Source organism: Nannobrachium achirus (assembly GCF_963921795.1).
Source record: "Nannobrachium achirus genome assembly, chromosome: 12".
NCBI lineage: Eukaryota > Metazoa > Chordata > Actinopteri > Myctophiformes > Myctophidae > Nannobrachium > Nannobrachium achirus.
In genome coordinates, this window is record NC_137832.1 from 44353003 (window position 1) to 44375795 (window position 22793).

The following is a 22793-nucleotide window of genomic DNA, read 5'->3' on the forward strand; positions in this document are numbered from 1 at the left end:
AATATATATATTCAAAGATTTGCACACACTTTCATGATTTTTCAAAAATAGCAGATCTAAAATATATATGCTATTTTTGAGTAGCCAAAGTATAAAAATTATCAAATAATGGTTAAACTGTTTAAAATCTTTAGTGACAACACAGATCATTTCCAGGTAGAAATAATGTGTATGTACAGTATATGTGTTCACGACTTCTTATCTGAAAATATTTTGTGCCAGAGACCTCATATAAGGTTTGTGCACAGTGTTCCACTTTTCTTTATTTTTTTAAATTGTAGATCTACAAGCAAACCATGTGTTGATGATATAGGTTTAAAACAGTGGCATAACTGAATGAATGAATGAAATTCGAAGTTTGCACACCTTGTTCTGTGGTTTAAAGTGCTCCTGGCCTAGGTTGCTTCTTTTGAGCTTGTTTGTATTACCTTGCTTATTGTAAATCGCTCTGGATTAAGAGCTTCTTCTAAATGTCTAAATTGTGAATTGTAAAATGTTTTCATAAACCGGGTTGCTTATTTCACAACTGACTGTGTTCCAGGGTGGGAATCCTGTAGGGGAGGGCAAACTGACTGCTCTAGAGACTCCCTGTACAGGTCTAGTGGGGACATAATCGCCAAATCTCTTCTTCAAAAATAGCCGATGCACAAGTTCACAACACGCACCACATTGCGTTGAGCTTGCCTTGTACATCTGCTAATCTCACCGAATGTCTAGGTTTACCAAATATCGGCATATGTGGTTGATGATTAGAGGCTAAAATAGCATCTACTCTTCCTTCCTCCTCAGATTGTTCTCAGAGTGTCCATAAGGTCTGTCGGGAGTTGGCTGCTGCCTGTGCAAAGGTAACCCATCAGGGTTGGGTTATTGATTTGAATTCAAATCAATATCACAATTATTTTAAACTTTTGCTTGGATTATGATTTGTTGGCTAGACAAAGCCAACAAATCAATCAAAGACAAATTGAAATAGCATTTCTAAAAGCTCACAATGCGTCACATTGCAACGTGATGTGAACTTGTAGATCAGCTATAATTGTATGGCCCCATTTTACAACAAAGTATAATACAGGAGGAAGTGGCTAACTAATCTAATGGCGTTAGTCGATTATACAAAATATATTTTATTAAACTACTTGAGCAGGATCAAGTCGGTTATTGGTTTATATATTTTCTTCTAACTTTGTCTCAGAAATGTCTTAGTCTAGCCAGACAACTATTCCACAATGGAATGGAAGCTGGCATTTCCGTTCATGAAAATATATTTTAAAATGTAATTTCTGCTAAGCAGCAAGCTAAATATGCTTAGATGATTTTATTTAGAGTAAATGTGCGCGATGTTAAAAACAAAACGGAAGTGGGGAGGAGGTTTCACTTCCGCTTTATACTACTCATCACAATGCCCCAGTCTGTATGACGGGAGCATTTGCAAATCGTGGGAGTCAAAAGTCTGGCCGCGAGACTAGAAACGTCTTGTTTCACCTCCAGCAACCGCAAAGAAATTTGGCTTGGGGGTCTAACCATGAGAGAGACAAACCTCCTGTTGGTCGAATCCGAGCAATTATATCAAAACACAACTTGGATGTGTGTCTCTGAAAGACAAAACAGAGTCATAAACCGCGTCTGTTGGAGTTGACAATGAGATTGTGTGTGTCCTCAGAAGCCTCCGGAGAAGAATGTGTTGATGACAAAAAGCAAGGCCTCAACTCTCCCACAGGGTGAGTTACACATTACTGCTATCTCTCTCTCTCTCTCTCTCTCTCTCTCTCTCTCTCCCCTGCTCTCCTTCCTCGTCTCCTCTTCTGTGGAACGAGTTAGACATTGCTCCTCTCCTCCTCCGTCTCACTGTTAAAATGTAACTTTTTAAACCTGCTCAGTGGGAGGTCCAGGGCTGTGCGCACGCACCCACTTTCTCTTTTTGGCTTGTGTGCAGCAGCACAGAGGTTGAGCGGTTCTCTCACACTTTAACTGAGTAGGTAATTGTGTGTCATTTTCATTTCATAACGTGACCATGGCCCAGTCTTCTGAGAGGTTTAGACGTCTGACGCGCGTGTCACAGTCACAGGAGGTCATCTGGTTCCCCGGCTTGTGTGACCTGGCTTCCCGCACAATGTGTTTCCACAAGTTGTCGTGAAATAATGAAACCGTTTCAAACAGTCCCAACAACATCACAACAGCAAGAGTATAGCAAATGCCACAGTAGCATAAACATACCACTTCAACATTAGACAGACAAGAGTTTTATTTTTCCTTACGAGAAGGGGAACGTCAACAGAGACTGAGTGACTCCTTCTTCTCCCTCCCTCCAGGCTCTGTCAGAGACAGCGGCCCATTGCCTGTCTCCTCCTCACCATCCTCCTCCTCCGCTTTCCCCGCGACGTCCTCTAGAGAGAAGAGAGACGCCATAGCCTCCCTCTCCAAGAGCCCCTCCATTTCCATAGATAGCAGGTAGGTTGACAATAAATCATTGACACGCACGCACGCGCGCACACACACGCACACACACGCACGCGCACGCACACGCGCACACACACACACACACACACACACACACACACACACACACACACACACACACACACACACACACACACACACACACACACACACACTTTATTTGAGGCATGTGATTACAGGCATTCAAAATACAAAGCAAAAGAGAATCAAGCTTCAGCTATCTTCACCATTTTCAGCACGAACCGGCTGTGCAACAAAGTATGAAATTACACTTGTGCTGAAGAACTGTGCGGACCAGCTGGCTGAGGTCTTTACCAAGATCTTCAACCAGTCTCTATCCCAGGCTGCTGTTCCATCCTGGAACAGCAGCCTGGGATTGGTATAATCTTTGGTATTATACCAATACCAAAGAAAAAAAACATCAGCTGCCTGAACGACTATCGTCCAGTTTCGCTTACACCCATCCTTATGAAAGTGTTCGAGAAGCTGGTCCGGACCCACATCACCTCAGCTTTCCACCCTGGGTTTGACCCTCACCAGTTCGCATATAGAGCCAACAGGTCCACGGAGGACGCCATCGCCACAGCCCTCCACTCTGCTCTGAACCATCTGGAGGAGCGGGGGAGCTTCGCACGGCTACTCTTTGTGGACTATAGTTCAGCATTTAATACAATCATGGTTGGTGACCAAACTAGAGGTCTTGTGAATTCCCGAGCCCACCTGTCAGTGGATTAAGGACTTCCTGTCGGATCGACCCCAGAGGGTGAAGGTGGGCCGTCATATCTCCTCCAGCATGCAGCTCAACATCGGCTCTCCCCAAGGCTGTGTGCTGAGCCTCCTCTTATACTCCATCTACACCTACGACTGCACTCCTGCCCACTCCAGCATCATTAAGTTCGCAGATGACACCACAGTGGTGGGGCTCATCTCAGGGGGAGATGAGTCCGCGTACCGGGACGAGGTGATGAGGTTGTCGGCCCTTTGGTTGTACCTTTGGTTGTTCTCTTGGTGGTGCATAGATACAATCTGGCCCTGAACACCTCCAAAACAAAGGAAATTATAATTGATTACAGGAAGAAGAAGAAGACAGACATTCTGCCCCTGGTCATTAATGGGGAGTGCGTGGAGAGAGCTTCTGACTTCCGTTTCCTGGGCTACTACTTGGACAACAACCTGACTTGGACGACGAACACCAATTCCATCATCAAGAAGGCACAACAGAGACTGTACTTCCTGAAAATACTCAGGAACAACCACCTGGCACAGGAACTGCTGGTGTCCTTCTATCGGAGTGCTATCGAAAGCATCCTCACGTACTGTATCTGTGTGTGGTTTGTCAGCTGCACAGCAGCGGAAAGAAAAGCTCTCCAGCGAGTAGTAAAGTCCGCCGAGAGGATCGTCGGCTGCCCCCTCCCCCCTCCCTGGCCGACCTGTACAGCTCTCGTTGTCTCAGGAAGGCCAATAGCATTCTCAGAGACCCATCCCACCCTGGGCACTGCCACTTCAACCTGCCCTGCCCTCAGGCAGACGTTTTCAGTCAATGAAGGCGAAAACAAATAGGACGAGAGACAATTTTTATCCCAGTGCTGTAGCAGCGCTCAACAAGCAACTAAGTACTACTAGTACAGTATGTTAGGGTACAAGAGACATTGAACTATGTGTTATGGGACTTTCATGTTTGTTTTTTATTTAATTACTTATGATCTTTGCTATTTATTACTTCATATTATCTTAAGTTATTGTCTTGTAACATACTTGAGGGGTTTGCTCCAATTTTGTTGTTCTCAAACTTGTTTTAAACTTGTTTTATGCAACAATGACAATAAAGTTCATTCATTCATTCATAAAGGTAGTTCACCCCCCCCCCCACACCCCCCCTCCCATTTCTTTTCCTTTTTTCTGTTGATTACTCAGTTTACAGTTTAGGCATTTAGCAGACGCTTTTTAGACCATGCACCTAAACAGTAAAAAACATTTCTAAAACCTGAAAAATGCGAAATAGCTTTATGTATGGTCAATGAGTGTTACAGTAGTGCTATGGGTTTAGGTGGATTCTGAAGAGGTGCGTCTTCAGTCCACGGCGAAAGCTAAGGAGTGAGTCTGTAGTTTGCGACAGGAAGTTTATTCCACAGTTTGGGGGCCAGGAGCAGTGGTGTGTTCTAGACTTTTTGGGGGGCATACGATCCGTGGCTATTTGTGTGGACAGGGCAGACGCCAGTGCATAATGCCTATCAAATACGCTACTTTGAAAGGTTCACGAGGGCAGATGCTATTCAGAGATTCTTTTACGACAGCAGATGCCGTATATGTGCGTTACAGGTAGAACACAGCACTGGCCAGGAGGGCAAATTGTCTAGGACGAGTGGATTTTTGTCCTGGAGTTTTTAGCGAGGGTTCTGTCAGCATCCCTGTGTTGGCTTATCTGAGCGAACGGGTGGGGTTGTAGGTCAGGTTTTGGAGGAATGGAGGAGCCGTACCTTTGGCTGCTTTGAAGGTCAGCATCAGTGTTTTGTATTCAGTGCGGGCCGGGTGAAATGGTGACACATTCTGGGTCTAGATCATTATTGAGAACTGCAGTGCTTGCCACCTGGTTCAGATCCATTCTAATGGGTTCTGTCCCTCTATGCAGACGACTGAGCGATGCGGCAGGGATGGATGCTGAGATTGGCGTGAGCGCCTGGGGCAGCAGCTCTTTGACTGAGGACGGAACACAGATCATGTCTACGCCCCCTTCTGTCGACCCTCCCAACACTGCAGAAGGTGACCATTTTGCAATCATATCTCAATTATTACGACATGATACTGCAGATACTGTCCAGTGATTAATAAAACATACTGATCACTGGACAGTAACTGCATAGTGGAGGGGTCTTCAACGTTTTCAGGCCAAGGACCCCTTAGCTGAGAGAGAGAGAGAGATGAAGCAGGGACCCCACAACCTGTTCATAGATTCCATATAGTTTAATTGTTCGACAGCATAATCATCAGTAATATTTTGAATTCATGTAAATTTGTGTTTTCAGATATTTAACCACTTGAACCGTCAATACTTAATAAATTTGACCTTTCACTCTGTACTTAGTCTGCTCTTTTTCACCTCTACCAAACCTTTGCCAAAAATAGCCGATTTACAAGCTCACACTGTGAGCTTGTAGATCTGCTATTTTTGGCTAAAGTTCTCAGAATATGGACACTATGGTTCATATAAATAAATAATTCTATCATACAAAGATTTGGAGGACCCCCTGCAGTAACTCTGTTGAAGATCCCTGGCATAGTGAGTTTGTGTTCTTAGCGACGCCATCAGTATTTCTATTTGTTTAATTGTGACTCTCAAAAGCAGCAGAAGCAGTCGATGCCCCCCTGCTGTGCGAACTATCGGCCGTCCCGCTGGGGCTGGAGGCGGAGTCCTGGAGTCTGGCCGTCACCCCAGAATTCTGGAGGCAACACGACAAGCACACCATCAAACGACAAGATGTAATTTATGGTGAGAGGCTATGCCGTACCTCCCCTCACTGTTGAGCTGTTCTCTTTCTCTTTCTCTCTCTGTCTCTGTCTCTCTCTCTCTCTCTCTCTCTCTCTCTCTCTCTCTCTCTCTCTACTTCAGTGGTTCTCAACCTTTTCAGGGTTTCATTTTGGGGGTCCTTGACACGAAAAGGTTTGAAAACCACTGACGATAGAAACATACAATTTTCAAAAACCTTTTGAAGGATTTAGAAGTCATTTTGTGAACTACAGCTTGCAGTCCCCTCGAACTATCACTGCGTGCATGCATTGTGTGCAGAGCTGATGCAGACGGAGCTCCACCACATCCAGACGCTGAGCGTCATGTCCGAGGTGTTCAGGAGAGGCATGCTGGAGGAGGTGCAGCTTGACTTTGACTGCGTCGCCCGCATCTTCCCCTGCTTGGACCCCCTGCTGCTCTTCCACAGGTCTGTCACAATTATTACTTTACATAAAATCGTCTAATCGATGGCGCACGGCCGGTAGCACTGTCGCCTCACAGCTAGAAGGTCCTGGGTTCGATTCCCGCGGGGGACGCTGTGGACACTATGGGCGTGTTCTCTCCGCCGCGTCATCAGTCCCATATACCTTAGGTGGGGTTGGCAAAAGCGCCTTTCTGTGTGGAGTTTGCATGTTCTCCCCGTGTTCTGCTTCTTGTTCTGTTGCTGCAGCTCCTTGAAGACGTTGACAGCCTCAGTGTGGTGGCTGCAGAACTCTCCATACACCTGCTTCATCTTCTCAAACATGCATTAATCCTGGTCTTTATAATGCCTCCCCCTGGCCAGCCGGGGGGAGGATAGAGGGGAAAGGAACTGGTTGGAATAACGTGTTGTCCAAGAAATAGCAGATCTTCAAAAGCTTGTAAATAAGCTATTTCTGCATTTCAATTTATGTACGGAATGTATTAGTAGGGATTTCCAGAGAGATCCGTGCTCATCCACATAAAGTAACTGACGTCAGGGAACGTCCCATACAAGGTGATACAGTATATGTACGTACATACATGTGTCTTGTTTGCTCACTTCACACTGGCGCAATATAAAATTATTAAATGTCAGTAATTTCTCTGACAATTAATGGTCAACATAACTGTAATGCAGGGGTCTTCAACAGGGGGTCTGGGACCCCTAGGGGGTCCTCAGAGTTACTACAGGGGGTCCTCCAAATCTTTGTGTGATAGGGTTAGGGTAGAAACCTTTTTTTCCTCCTTTTTTATATTAACCACTTGAACCCTATAGCATCCATATTCTGAGAACTTTAGCCAAAAATAGGGGATAAAGAGCAGACTAAGTACAGAGTGAAAGGTCAAGTTTTATAAGTATTGACGGTTCAAGTGGTTAAATATCTGGAAACACAAAATGACATGAATCCAAAATACACCGATGATTGTGCTGTCAAAAGATAAAACTATATGGAATCTATGAAAAGGTTGTGGGGGTCCCTCCTTCATGGCCTGAAAACGTTGAAGACCCCTGCTGTAGTGCAGGGGTTCCCAAACTTTTTTGTCTCAGGGCACCCTATAAATATTTATTTTAATCCGAGGCACCCCTACATTATAATTTTCACTCCCAGCACCTTATATTTATAGAATATCGTTGTTGTCGGGTGGAACCTTGTATGTCCAAAACCGTTCGTTTTGTATTTATCATCTATAAAATGTACTAAACTAGTGAAAACAGCAGATCTACAAGCACGCGATGCCAGGCGTTGTGTGCTTGTAGATCGGCTGTTTTCACTAGTTTTGTGGGAGTCGGACAGAGGTTTCTGTCTGACAGTGACGATATTTTAATGATTATGTTGCGAGGAAAACGTTGAGATAATAGCCGTTTTGGTTAGAAAGTGTCAAAATAAATTAAGAATATTATCAAGTTATCTCGCGGCACCCCTGGACTGCCGTCGCGGCACCCCAGGGTGCCCCGTCACCCACTTTGAAGACCCCTGCTGTAGTGTACTGTAATGCTATTCCACAGGAGCCTGTTTGCTGCGCTGCAGGACCGCCGGCAGGCCGCGGCACAGCCCCAGAACCCGCGCAACTACGTCGCCCAGCGCATCGGAGACATCCTGTTGCAGCAGGTTACTATGTTATTATTATCGCTATATCCCATTAATACCTGGAATTATTTTATACTTTAGCTATGCTATGCCCGTTACACGGCCATAAGCATTTGGAAGTAGGCTTGTGTTAGTTCCAAACGACAGGTGTTTCCTTGTCTTCACTGCCGAAAATATGAAGCTGGGCTGAATGAATGAGAAGACGCTGTCACGCTGAGCACTGAAATTAGTTCGGCAAGTCACAACATTTAGACAGCACCGAACTTACGTCGGGTCCTTGAAATTACAATTTATTTTAATTTCATATATTTTTTGTCACAAATGTGAGTGAAATGGTTTTATTGTTGAGCCACAGGCCTAAACACACACACGCGCGCATACACACCACACCTCACTCACTCACTCACGCACGCACGCACGCACTCACTCACTCACTCACTCACTCACTCACTCACTCACTCACTCACTCACTCACTCACTCACTCACTCACTCACTCACACACACACACACACACACACACACACACACACACACACACACACACACACACACACACACACACACACACACACACACACACACTCACTCACACTTCACTGTGTGTCTCAGTTCTCAGATGAGAACGCTGAGAAGATGAAGCAGGTGTATGGAGAGTTCTGCAGCCACCACACTGAGGCTGTCAACGTCTTCAAGGAGCTGCAGCAACAGAACAAGAAGCTCCAGGTGTTTGTCAAAGTAAGTAGGACTGAACTGAACTGGAGGATTGATTATGGGGTACACTTTGATTACAGCCAAACCCCACAATCAATCCTCCAGTACTAGGCAACACAGAAGGGGGAGGGGAGGCTTTTTTCTTATTTCCACACAACTCCTCTACGGTATATTAATGACATGGTTCAATGTTGAAAATCAATTAAATCGATTAGTTTAACTGTTACACCCCTAAAAGTAAGCTCCGCTCTTGTTGCCCTTTTCTTCTGTAAACCTTTCTGAAAACCCAAAAGTCCATTGAGTTCAGTGGACGTTGCCAACCAACCAATCATCAAGGACGATAGAAGAAGACTGTAACCTCTTCTGTAACCCCAAAAGTCCATTGAATTCTATGGAGCTTTTCTGTCCCTTTTCTGATTGGACAATATAATGTCCAGTCAGACAGGATTGGTCAAGCTTCACGTGACATCACAGCAGACAGCACGTTGTTAACACATGCTGCGACGTATTGTGAGCTTGTGCAATGGATATATTCTGTATACCATACCGGTGCTCAGCAAAATATACATAAGGCTTTTCTCCCTCTCTCCATTGTTTCTCACAGCAACAGAGCAACAACTCTCTGGTCAGACGGCGGGAGGTGCCAGAGTTTATCCTGCTAGTCACTCAGCGCATCACCAAATACCCAGTGCTACTTGAGAGGATATTACAGTATACTACCAGTAGGTCCACTGTACTGACTTACAGTATGACTGTGAAGTGTGCTGGCACTGTGACATTTCTATTATCCTTCCACTGGCGGAAATCTGCAGCGCAATAACTTGGCCCGTTTTTCTCTTAGGCAAAGGTTAAGAATGTGATTCATACAGTATAACATGTTATTTAGTCCGATGCTAGTTTCATTGTTTACCTAGGTAGCAGTTTCGTTTGTACAGAATGTTACATTCTGTAGATAGCATGTTCTTTCAGAAATCTCGATTTTCCAGAATTGCACCTTTCTTATGTAGTTTCTTGCGCAAGCAGAGCGCGCAAGTACTGTAATCGGCTAGGTATGTATGTTTGTATTTCGGTGTCTCCTCTTGTTGAAGACTGTAGCCCAATCAGGGATCAGCATCTCTGGCAACATCATCATTAACAGCCAATGAGGGACCAGCATTTCCTGGTGATGTCAGCAACGTTTGGTATACAAGAGCATTCCTAGTAATGTCTTCATTAACAGCCAATGAGGCCAGCAGAGCACACCTCATGGCGCGCTCTGCTGGCGCACAAGTAGTCCATGTATGAACTATATGTGCACAAGAAGCAAGTTGGCAGCTCGACAGAGTGCAGTTCCAGTTTGTAATTGTAATGGTTGTGATTTGCAGAGGGCAGCCAGGAGCACTGTGACTTGTCACAGGCCCTGGCGCAGATCCGCGACGTCATCGCGGCGGTGGACCTGAGCGTCAGCGAGTACGAGAGGGGACAGGAGCTGCAGGAGGTGCTGGCACGCCTGGAGAACAAGAGCCTGGCCAAGCTGAAGAACGGCAAGGTGTTCCGCAAGCAGGACCTGCGGAGCCCCCACAGGGTCCTGCAGCACAAAGGCCTGCTCTACTGGAAGACGGCCACGGGCAGGCTGAAAGGTGTGTGTTGCTTATGTCAGTGGCTCTCAATCTGTCCATTTGGTTCCATTTGATTGAGAGATTATAGAGCAGGAGATGGGTGGTCTCAATCTAGGCCAGCAAACAAACGTTTTGTAGCTTTTTTAAGGGAATTCAAAGACATTTAAGGGCTTTATTTTTGTCGATGCCTTACCCCTTATCCCTACACTTCTTTGCCTTTTTTTTACTATTTAGAAAAACATTTTAAAATACTTCAAATAGCTGATCTACATCGACACGTTGTGAGCTATAGACGGCTATTTGAACTATTTAAAAATGTTCTTCAAATAGTAAAATACATTTAGGGATAAGGAGAAGGCACTGGCGAAAATAAGGCCCTATAGAACACGCACTATGTCTAAATGTCTAATAGAAACCTTTCTGCATTTCTGCCCTCACTTTTCTTTCAGACACCTTGGCTCTACTGCTCACAGATGTCTTGGTTTTCCTGCAAGAGAAAGACCAGCGCTTCATATTTGCTGCTGTGGTATGTCTTTGGCTGGAGGGGGAAAAAACAGTTTGTCTTAGGAGGATCACAATCGATTGCTTTTCACCGTGTCCTTCTGCGGAAGGAAGTGTTCTGAAGTGTTTTTGGAGGGTACTTTTGCTTTACTTGAGTATTTCCAGTTTTTAATACATCTACCTCAACTCCACTACATCTCAGAGGCAAATACTGTACTTTTAACTCCAATGTTGAAGCGGCTGTTAGGATCACAATCGATTTTCTCAATGTCCTCCTGCTGAGGTTTTATCGTTTGACTCGTTCAGGACCAGAAGCCTCCCGTCATCCCACTGCAGAAGCTGATCGTTAGAGAGGTAGCCAATGAGGAGAGAGGGATGTTCCTCATCTCTGCCTCCTCTGTGGGACCAGAGATGTACGAGGTGCACACGTCCACCAGGGAGGAGAGGAACGCATGGATGAGACACATACGACAAGCTGTCGAGAGGTGTGTGTGTGTGTGTGTGTGTGTGTGTGTGTGTGTGTGTGTGTGTGTGTGTGTGTGTGTGTGTGTGTGTGTGTGTGTGTGTGTGTGTGTGACTAACACATATGTATGTGTTAGTGCAGTGGTCCCCAACCTTTTCAGGCCGCGACCCCCAAAATAATCATATTTTAACTGGGGACCCCCAAAATAATCATATTTTAACTGGGGACCCCCCACCCTGCAAAAGCACTTGGAATTGTAGGAGTTTGGTTTGACTCGATCTATTCCATTGTGAAAATAGCCGATCTACATGCTCACAACGCCTCGCAACGCGAGGCGTTGTGAGCATGTAGCTATTTTCACAATTTCAGCCTCAAAATTTTGACAATTTGACCAGAGGTACAAAAAAGGTTTAGCTTTTTTTCAGCTTCCTTACTCGGATATCGGGAGGTGTAGTTCCAGACTCTATATAGCATTGGGAGATTGTGGAATAGTTGTCTGTCTACGCAAGACTAGTCTATATGTGACCCTGTGTGATGTAGTGTGTGTGTGTGTGTGTGTGTGTGTGTGTGTGTGTGTGTGTGTGTGTGTGTGTGTGTGTGTGTGTGTGTGTGTGTGTCTCACAGTTGTCCTGAGGAGGAGGAGAAGATTGCAGAGTCAGAAGAAGCCAGAAGGGTAGCAGAGCTCAAAGTCCAGAAGATACACAAGTTCCAAGGTCATTAAACTGCTTAAGCCCTATAGTCTAATTCTACAATGGTGCACTGCATATGTATATGTAAGACTAGTTACTCTGTAGATATTGATTATTATTACAAAACCTACATTAACCACTTCAAACCTATATACATTTTGGCCAATCGTAAATAGCTGATCTAAAAGATTCTGAAACATTTTACACATGTGGAATACAACCAAACATAAGATGACTTGTCTTTTAGTTCTACTGGATCTCTTCTCCTCTAGTCCCTCCCTATCATTGTTGATTAAATATATTTAGTCGAATGCCCCTTTTCCACTACGAGAATCAGATCTTTTCAGAACTTTCCAGAACCCAGAACCTGTAAAGTTCCGGGACCAAGTTCTGCTTAAGTTTCCATATAACCAGACCCAACCGGGAAAGTAATGAATAAAACAAATTATTAAAATAAAACGTATGGTAAAAAAAAAACAGAATCCTTTTTGTCGCATTTGTCATGTGACAAACAGACTTGTTTGAAAACTATTGAATACGTGAATATAAGCTTTTTAGAAACATACATGGAAATTGGCACAATGGAAGAAGACGCCGTCATGAAAACATGGTTTTTAATATAGGATTTTAAAAATGGCAGTGTTGTGTTGTGTTGTGAGAGCATCTCCTCCCGTCTCCTCGGTGTCGTCACCTCCCCTGGACCAATCGAGAGCAGCAGCACTTCTGGCCACCGCCCATGGGTTCCCAGAACTCAAGTTCAGTACTACCGTACTTCAAGAGCAGGACCGAAAAAAGGTTCCCAGAACCTCGTCAGAAACCCAGCCATGCTCAATGGAAACAAAACCAGATCCAAAAAGAAAGAATAGGTTCAGGTTCTGGAAGATTCTGGTTCCGGGGGCTAAAGTTTTTTGTCACGTGATTTTATGTCTGCTAATTCAAACTAATACAGTATGTCAATGTATTGCTATTGTACTACTATACTACTATTGCATATATATATATATTTGTTTCCTATATATATGCATGCATGTACAAAATTCAGGGGACAGCTCCGAACGCGGAGCCCTTTAACGCCATGTTTAACTGTATTCCATTTGTTGCAATAAATGGTTAGGTCTACTTCTTTGACGTGAGTGTACCTGACTAAAAAGGTAGTCAGGCGGACATTGAGGAAAACAACAGTGTTTCTGCGTGTGTTTGTGCAGAGTGCCTGCTGGCTCAGGACCAGCGTATTTGCAGCAGCCTGGAGGAGAAGCTGCAACTGTATGCTGAGCTCACACACTTGAGCCTCCGCTCAACAGACTCTGTGACGCAGCAGCGCCACCTCCTGGTGACACCTGATGGTGACACTGAGGCACCACCACCACCAAGACAGGCCACAACACTCCTGACCGCTGCTCTGAGAGAGGGTGAGGAAAGAGGCATATTATTTGTGTTGGGGTTGTAAAATGCACCCAGGCAATGCAAAACTTATTTTATTTTTTTAGCCTAACGCAGTGGTTCTCAATCTGTGGGTCGGGACCCCCAGGGGGGTCCTCAAATTATTTGTGGGGGTCCCCAGATGATTAACTTAGTGTGCAACATTGTTTTCTCGCTCAACAGTAAACAAATCAACACACAGTATAAGTGTATAGAGGGTATCTGCACATTTCTAAATTGACAATTTAAGGACTTTTAAGACCCTTGTATATTTGAGGCAGAAATTGTGAAAATAGCCGATCTACATGCTCACAACACCTCGTGTTGTGAGGCGTTGTGAGCATGTAGATCTGCTATTTTCAAAATAGAACCGTGGTATACAAAATGTAATGCCTCAGCACTTAGTGCTCGTCAGGGTGGGGAGGGGTCCCCAGTTAAAATATGATTATTTTGGAGGTCGCGGCCTGAAAAGGTTGAGAACCACTGGCCTAACACTTGACACTTGGTCTTCCTGCAGTGGAGAAGCTGATTTCCATTCTGCAGGCCTGGGAGGAGCGGTCTGCACAGAGCCAGGGCTCTCCGCTCCGAAGGCCAGAGGACTGCAGCTACAACAGCCATGGCAGCATCCACGAGTCTCCCTCTGAGCGTCAGAAACAATTCTACATTACATGCATTACATTTTCACTACAATTCAATGTATCAAGCCATTAAATATCCCCAATGTCAACGATGAGAATGCAATAATGGAACCCGGGGTCCATTTGGTTCCATGTACACTCCCTGAGTTACAGACCGTTAAAGGACCACCTCACCCATTTTCAACATCTTATAATTGGTGCTCATTATGTGGCACCATTTTCTGTCTATTCACTCAGTCACAAACTCTACAGTTTAGAAACCTGGCTGGCAGTGACTGCAGGACGAGAAAGGTGTGAAGTGGCCCGGTGTCCGTATTCTGGCGGGAACGTCAGCCTTACAATAGCCGTTCTACAAGCTCACAATGCCGTCGCAATGCGACACATTGTGAGCTTGTAGGTCTGCCACTTTTGGCGAAGAGATCTGATGTAGACAGGAAAAAGTGGTCAAAGTAAAGAGATATTTCACTCTCAAATAAAATAGATATTACTTTAAAAATGTTAACAATTATTGATAATATCTGTCACTAAAACTAAGGACAGGTGTTTTCAATTAATCTATCATAGTTAAAATGGAGTGGCTCCACTGGACTCCTTGTTGAACTGATTACTTGTGTTCAGTGGGTACCAGCAATATCTAGTTTCTCTTGGTCTCTCTCGTGGTTCCTACAGCAGACTACCTGAGCACGTTGAGTGTGAGTTCCACCTCTCTGGGGTCGGACAGTGAATGGACAGGACCGGACAGCCTGCTGTGGACCTCTGCCACTGGTCTGGGAGGAGGCCACTCAAACGGAACACACTTGAAGGTTAGCCTATTTGTACTTTACTTTAATTTGAAATGTTTATTTTGAATGAAGCACATTTAAAAACAATAGAATTACAGTAAATTTTGAGAAAAAGGTGTGTGTGTGTGTGTGTGTGTGTGTGTGTGTGTGTGTGTGTGTGTGTGTGTGTGTGTGTGTGTGTGTGTGTGCAGGCGTGCGTGCGTGCGTGCGTGCGTGCGTGCGTGCAAAGGAGTATATATACTGTATATACTATATAGTTCTGTGCTTGCTGCTTATATGTTTGCAATAACACAGTCTCCCTGTAGGTGGCAGAGAGCGTCCAGAGTCTGACTCAGCTCCTCTACAGTCTGCAGGTAAGAATATTATATTAAAAAGAGTTTTATTTGACCCTGATAATTCCGAAACGGCAAACGGTAATCTTTTCGAATTGGAGGGGGGAAATGCTGATTGTCTGATCATATTTCAATAAACTTCATATAGTCTACTGCAGTGTTTCTCAATCTTTTTTGGCTTAGAGTACCCCCTTTCCCTGATTTTTATAATCCAAGTACCACCTTTACCCGACAACAATGTGTTCCGTATACAACTGCAATTAAAACCATAACTAGTGGTATATGATGCTATGATAACCTCCCCTTTTCAAGAATATAACATCACAAATAAGAAAGGGAGTGAGAGTTTAAAACAGTTTACTCCACTACAATTATTTGAAAACTTTAGTTAATAGCTACTTCTGATTATTATTACAAAACATACATTAACCACTTAATCCCTATACATTTCGGCCACATGAAATGGGATAATGAGTACTTTAAAGCAAACCGCGGTCGCGTCTTTCGGCCGTTTTTCGTACCTTCAGACCCCCGCGTCTGCCTCCACCTCGCTGAGATCTATCTTTAGAGGGGTCCCTTGTTCCTGTGCGTTCAGTAATTCCAGAGATACGGACTCCTTCACCCTGCCTGGTAGGCGAAATTACCTAGAGACGGGATGGTACAAACGGGTGACAACAAATATGGCAGCCATAGCGACCCCACTTCAAGATGCGCTGTGATTGGCCGGCAGTTGTATAACCCTCGCTGTGATTGGCCGGTAGTGTGATGACGCAATTTTGGCGCAAGATCCGGTCCCCGGCAAGGATCACAGTTTACATATATAGAGAAGGCTTTACAGGCTGAAATTCACGGCGCGGATCTTCTAAAACTTTTGTGATTTAATAGTTAGGAGAATTTTAAGATTTGTTTTATAAAAAAAGTTACATAGTACAACTTTAAATCGCTAAAGTTTTAGAACACCCACTCCGTTATTTTCAGCTTCTGAAGCCTTCTCTTTATATGTTTTCTTCTTAGCAGTGACAGGGGCGGGATTTCGCGCCAAGATGACGTAATCTGCATCATCTGTATACGTTGTGTATACGTTGCCCAATCACATCGCCGATCATGCACACATGGTACACTACCGGCCAATCACAGCGCATCTTGAAGTGGGGTCGCCATATTTGTAGTCGCCCGTGTGTCTCTTTACTCAAACTGTACCAGGCAGGGTGAAGTAGTCCGTTTCTCCGGAATGCCTGAACGCACAGGAACCAGGGACCCCTCTAAAGATAGCTCTCGGCGTTGTGGAGGCAGACGCGGGGGTGTGAAGGTACGAAAAAACGGGCGAAAGACGCGAACGCGACCGCGGTTTGCTATAGGGCTACTGACCACTAGTTGAGAATCTTACACAGTATAGCTTTAACTTATTTTTAAAGTTAAAGTACTCAAAAAACATTTGAGTACTTTTTTCCACCACTGTTAGTAGGTGTGGTGTTGTCATGCATGTCTCTGGCTGTGTGCAGGCTGCTGTGAGCCTGCAGGACAGCTCTTACGAGATCCACAAGTTGCTGCTTCAGGAGGGAGACCGACCGCTCCAACACAACCCAGTATGTCCACTGACAGATACACCAGTTTAAATTCTGTTCATAAGATGATTCATCACACACACAGCCTTTACTGGCCTGATTAAGGAAAGCACCATGGATGAAACCCAGCCACCAAGGTTTATTCCTGCAGATGACTCACGGCTCCCTTTGATAACGATTGATGGAGTTTAACCACTTGAACCCTAGTGTCCCTATTCTGGGGCAAACCATCTGCAAAAAATAGCTGATGTACAAGCTCTGAACGTGCCGCAGTGGGCGCGTTGCAGGCTTGTAAATCAGCTATTTCCGCTGCGTACAGATTCTGGTGTTGATGGGAAAAAGGATCATTGAAAACTAAGTATATAAAATAGGTCGCCTAAGTAAAACAAAGGTCTGTGTCCTTCGTCATCCAGGATCATGAGAAGCAGAGGAGTCTTGACAGGCGGAGAGAGGAGGTGGAGAGGAAGAGTTTGGAGAGGAAGAGAGAAGAGGTGGATGAGGTGCAGAAGCTTCATGTGAGGCTGAGACAGGAGCAACAGCGTTGGGACAGAGAGTGTCTGGCCAGGGACAAACAACAGGTAAAGCAACAGGGTTTGTACGCCAATGTGCAAATCCATGAAGCCATGCAGCTATTATACAGTTAACTTGCCCTGTCAGTTATTAACTACATATGAGTACAAAGCATGGCATCGCTACACTAGCCTCGCAGGGCCATATCAACGCATCCACCCCCTCATCCCACGCAGTGTGAATGAGTCTGAACAACGCCAGGCTATCAGGCTAAGTACTGTGTGAGATGTTAATTGATGGAATGTGCACATTTACACAGATTCGTGAATTTTAGGGGAGTATTATGACTGATCTTAAAGGGTAGGCTTTAGAACGTGTCCATGAACATTAATTTGATCATCTGAATTTAGTCTTACCTTTGTGCTTTCAGATATGTGTGTTTGGGTTTGAAACGAGGGAAACTGATAATAAAACTGATAGGGCTTCCTTTTAGCCTGGCCCCAGCCCTTAGACCCACCCACTCTCTGAGTGGACTGCTTCTCTGGTCTGGTGTTGTGTTCAAAATCTGCAGTTTATCCCGTCCGGAATGGCGGCTCCTCCACTGAGCGCAAGGGGGTGGGGGTGGGTCTAATGAATAACCAATCCACGCCAAGCACGACAAGCAGTTGAAACGATTACAATCCAGGAAGAGTACACACCACCAGGCACACACACACTAGTGGCGTTTCCATAAAGCCACTTAATGCGCATTAAGGCTTTTGCGCGTAAATATTTTCATGGAAACACTTTAAAATTCGAATAGACTTTCATTATCCGCAAAAACTTTTATGCGCTTGGAGGAGGTGGATTTTGAGGCTTTATCGAAAAAACTAAATGCGCATTAGTGAATGGAAACGGGTCAGCCAATAAATGCGAATAAATGATGACGTTCTGATCCATCGTCCTCCTAGTTAACACTTTATGCACCATTTACCATTTACCTTAATTTTTGTTTCCTACATTTTGTTTTTAATTGTAATTATTTCAAAATATTTTCAAGAAAAGCTAAGATTTTTGTGAATTTAAAAAAGTAACTTCATTCATAAATAAAAGAAAAGGCTAAGAAATTTCATAAATTAGAAAATAAATGTCTAAAATGTAGTGAAAATAGCAGATTTCACGTGACAACAACTCGGTTTTGCGTTGAAAATTACATTTCATTTTGGGGTCTTCTCCGTCATTCCTGTCCTTATTCTCCTGAGAAGCGTTTCATCGTCCACACACTCAGGATGTAATAACATCATTCATACAGTACCTTCCTTTAAAGGGATAGTTCAGACTTAATTCCTGAATATTTAATTGTCTTTCCAAAGCCCTATAGAGACTCAAAAGGCCTGCTTTGTTCTCTATGGAGACACAGTCTCTCCTCAAATTAGTGGCTTTAGGAATGCGACAAAAACAAAAAAAATCTTTGTGAATTCAAGTCTCCATGGCGTGACTAATCGATAGAAGAAATGTCATTTTGGGGGTGAACTACCCCTTAAACCAACTGTCCCAGGGCTCGGTGCTGTCCTTGGTGCTGAACTCGCTCCTCATTGGGCCCCATGCCACACTCCGCTTGTAACATAGCATTACAGCTCCTGCAAGTTTTATATACTTATGCCCTGTTTTAGGCGTAATTGTACAATGGGGTTGCACAGCATGAATAGACAGTCTACCAGCTCACACACTGCATTGTTGGATGTCAGGTTGAAATTGGTATTGGTTTATTTGTATATCCCCCGCCAACCGTGAACCTTCGTGTTCCCACAGAGCGAACAGGAGAGTCTGCTAGAGCGGCGTGAGCAACAGTGCCTCCTGGAGGCAGAGAGGCTACGCTGCGAACGCAAGGAGCTCGAGGCCCAGCTTTTGGAGTATGAGCAGAATCTAGACCGGCTGAGGGATGGCCAGAGGGGCGTGGCCATGGAACGGGAAAAGATGGAAGCCCAGCAGAGGCTACTCCAGACCTGGAGACACAACCGCCAAAGCAGCCTCCCTGTTATGATACCCATGGATGGTTACCCGGTAAGAAACAGAAGGTTAGGCAGCCATGGAGAGAATGTATGATAGATGATGATAAAGATTAAAGAAAGGAGGAGTATAGCCACTATTAGCCAGGGCATTTCTATACCTTCAACATCCATCTTGGTACTTGTAAGCTACAACATTTCTCATGGTATACTGCGACCTTCGGTCACAATTAACCACATGATGTGTCTCTGTTCTGGGCATGTCATATATAGGTGAATATTTGGCAAAAATAGCCAACAGACCCCAGGGCCAACACTGTCAACAAATTACATAGGGTTTAAGTGGTTACGGTTAATCCTCTTCAGCACTAGTCTCGCGTGGCCAGACTGTTGCTTCCCACAATTTGCAAATGCTCCCGTCTTACAGTCTGGGCATGGAAGTTCTGATCATGAGTACCGGTATGTGATAAAGCGGAAGTGAAGCCTCCTCCCCTTCGTTTTGTGCACATTTATCTAAATATAAATACAAATAATCTAAGCATATCTAGCTTGTTGCTTAGTCGAAAAGATATTTCAAATATATTTTCGTGAATGGAAATGCCAGCTTCTGTTACTTGGATTTTGGGAGGTGTAGTTCCAGGCTTTATATGGCATTCAGAGATTGTGGAATAGTTGTCTGTCTCCGCAAGACTACTTCAGCACTGACCCCACCCATTGTTCACGTCGTCCACACAGGTCAGCAGTCACAGTCGATCAGGCAGCCTGGACGGTTCAGTGTACGAGAATGAAGCCTTGCTGCGCCACACCTTGCAGCAGAATCAGCTTCACCATTACCGCCACAACAACAACAACCAGCAACATCAGAGCCTCACCTGTGGTCCCAGGAAGAACCAAGACAGCCCGACACACAGCCCCGGCCTGAGCTCCAGCCTCTATAACAGCCTCAACACCCTGCTGAGTCAGGCACACGGCAAGCCACCCCTAGATGCTGGTCTAGAGTACCCGCACTTCAACAGCAGCCACGGCTTCCCCCGTCCAGCCAACGCCCCCATTCACTCCTTCAGCAGTGGGTTCAGCACACAGCAGCAGAGGACTAACAGTAAGTACACATACTTCACATAATGATTATGAGTCCTAACATTGCAGATCCGCAAGCTCAAAGCATTGCGATGCAACACGTGTGTAGACCCCCAAGAGTCCTTAACTCATTCCCTGCTAGGCCCGATAGTCCCGAGAATATGCTAATGTCCCTCCCTGCCAGGCCCGATAATCCAGAGAATTTCCAGTTTAAAAAGAAATATATATATTTTACCCCAAAAAATGTAGTAGGCATGATAGCAATCGCGAAATTGCATGTTTTACCCCCATAGCAACCCCATCTTTCAAACATGGCAGCCATCTTTGTTTACATTTTAGGAAAACATAATGGCTGCTAGTTCATGAATGCCTGGATTCTTTTGTTTGAAAGCTGTGAGCAATGTGCACACACGTGGTGCATGATCTAGGCATGGACATGACATTATCAGTGCACTATGAATTACATGGAAGTCTATGGAGACAGAGGCATATGAAAGTAGGCCTACGAAGGTATTTGCGAAGGTATATGAGTTAAAGGGGTTCCAGGGGGTGCCCAGTTATCAATGATTGATAGTAGGGAGCCAAATGGACACAGGTCTGTAACTGGGAGCGTACAAATGAATGCGTTTAGAGGGGTCCGTGGCCTAATGCATGTTGGTCCTTGGAATAAAAAACGTTTGAGAACCACTGACTCGTATAAACGTGGCTGTATTCTGTCTCCTTCTAGCAGACTTCAGCCCCCCATCGGAAAGGTGTTCTGTGGCAGCGTGGCGGTCAGGGATGACAGACCTGTATGAGGACTACCCCACCTCGGCCTCCCTCGACCCTCTTCTTACTCCACAGGCATACCTCTCTCTGGAAGGACAGAATGGGGAGGACGGAGGAGAAGAGAACATTGTTTATCTCTGAAAGTGTCTTCTTGACGACTGACGGAGGAGTGAACAACGCATACTGCCTTATATAGAACTGGACTGAGAATATTGCACCGCACTCAAGTTCTGCTCACCAAACACACCATTGAAAGTTAAAATCCAAGTTGTAAAATAAGTGTAAAAACATCCCTGTCAGTCTCCCTCTCTATTTAAGAGATTGATTCCTTCCTTATCAGACTCTATGCCCGCCACTGGAGTTGTTCGTCTTTAATCAGTCTTTAAACTGTATAATAGATAAGGGAAGGGGCAGTGGAAACAAGCGGACATTTCCAGAGTATATGTGCCTTCAATTTGTTTTGCGATCACTGACATCTCTTCTTTTTTTGTTGTGTTATCAAACCATTAGGTCTTTGTTTCCAAAAATCTATTGGCAAATATTTTCTTACACGTGTGCTCTCAATCATTTGTCTTTGTAACTCAATATGTTTATTTTTGCTTCCCTTGTCAATATCTGTAGTAGTACTAGAATTACTAATTACTAAAATGATAATGTATACTTTTTCCCCATCCAAGGTAACCGGTTTTCAACTTGAAAACATGATTTTTTTCAGTAGAAAGTCTGTCATTTCTGATGAGCTACAAGGTTAGACAATGCCAGTATAAATTAGGCTTGATCGTATCAGCATATTCTGTACAGCCGCGTTTTGTTCACAAGAGCACTTACAGATTAGATCAAGAACCTGTTTTCCCGTTGTAAAATGTTTAAGCCTATGTATTTGAATTTTAATTGAAGCCCAGAAAAATATTTATGAGAGACCATAGGCCAAACAAAGAGGAATATGTGGACATCATTGTATTCATGTTTAATGTGTTTAGTTTTATGCAAAAGCTACCTACAGTATGCACATTATGTTAAAGGACACTTTTTGGGTTGTTAATTTGTGTCACTTAAGTGCTAAATATCCAAGAGGTTAATCTCGTAAAGAAAAGGGTAGCATTGTTTCTTTAGTTTTCTAATTCGTTTATTTATTGTGTTGTGTAAAAACTGCTTCTTGCACTGTCAACATTAATATTTCGTCTTTGTTCTGTCCTTCCTTGTAATCTTCATAATCAAAACGTTCATATTAGTGGCATATAAAAAGTTGGAAGCCACTGTGTTTACATGTGCTTTAGAGATTATTTTGATAAATTAGCCAAATAGGCAAATGTGTTATGGAAAGCTATTACAGTACATTTGTAGATTTCGCCTGAAGAGATGGCCTTATGGAACAACCAAGTCCAAAACAAGTGTGATTAACACAAAACAGATGTTCACTAACTGCCCAATGGAAGTGTGACTGAGCAAGTCGCTCCCTGGGGTAACCGGTCTACTCGCTGGAAAACCTTCTCGCCTAGATATATTTCCGCCGACCTCACGCTGACCGCTTGGTGGAACGCGTGGAACTGGGTAATGCCCCAGAAACATTTTAACAGGGTTTTGATTGATTGAAGACTTTATTAGAAGTTTGCATAGGAAAAGGTACAGTTTCATGACGGTACAGTTCACTGGTACAAGGTCTACTAAAAGTGTGTTGTAATTGACCATTGGGGCGATCCTCTGTAGGAAACGAGTTTGTTGGTTGATTTTATTTATT

At 44.3% G+C, this 22793-nt stretch overlaps 1 protein-coding gene across 1 annotated transcript in view; it reads left to right on the forward strand.

Annotated features, from left to right (window-relative positions):
- Positions 1-22070, forward strand: part of LOC308295607 (rho guanine nucleotide exchange factor 28-like) — a gene marked incomplete at its 5' end in the record, with an annotated part of 80389 nt that extends 58319 nt beyond the window's left edge. Inside the window, 22 exons of the mRNA XM_080738657.1 lie at positions 790-845; positions 1661-1718; positions 2310-2448; positions 5087-5217; positions 5798-5944; positions 6242-6389; positions 7932-8034; positions 8624-8749; positions 9330-9447; positions 10090-10344; positions 10773-10849; positions 11131-11309; positions 11912-12000; positions 13182-13385; positions 13913-14041; positions 14703-14836; positions 15121-15168; positions 16650-16733; positions 17126-17290; positions 19014-19265; positions 19946-20309; positions 21015-22070. Coding sequence (XP_080594783.1) covers positions 790-845; positions 1661-1718; positions 2310-2448; positions 5087-5217; positions 5798-5944; positions 6242-6389; positions 7932-8034; positions 8624-8749; positions 9330-9447; positions 10090-10344; positions 10773-10849; positions 11131-11309; positions 11912-12000; positions 13182-13385; positions 13913-14041; positions 14703-14836; positions 15121-15168; positions 16650-16733; positions 17126-17290; positions 19014-19265; positions 19946-20309; positions 21015-21196 — 3188 coding nt within the window. The 3' untranslated portion in view covers positions 21197-22070. The remainder of the gene's footprint in view (positions 1-789; positions 846-1660; positions 1719-2309; positions 2449-5086; positions 5218-5797; positions 5945-6241; positions 6390-7931; positions 8035-8623; positions 8750-9329; positions 9448-10089; positions 10345-10772; positions 10850-11130; positions 11310-11911; positions 12001-13181; positions 13386-13912; positions 14042-14702; positions 14837-15120; positions 15169-16649; positions 16734-17125; positions 17291-19013; positions 19266-19945; positions 20310-21014) is intronic.
- Between the last annotated feature and the right edge of the window lie 723 nt (positions 22071-22793).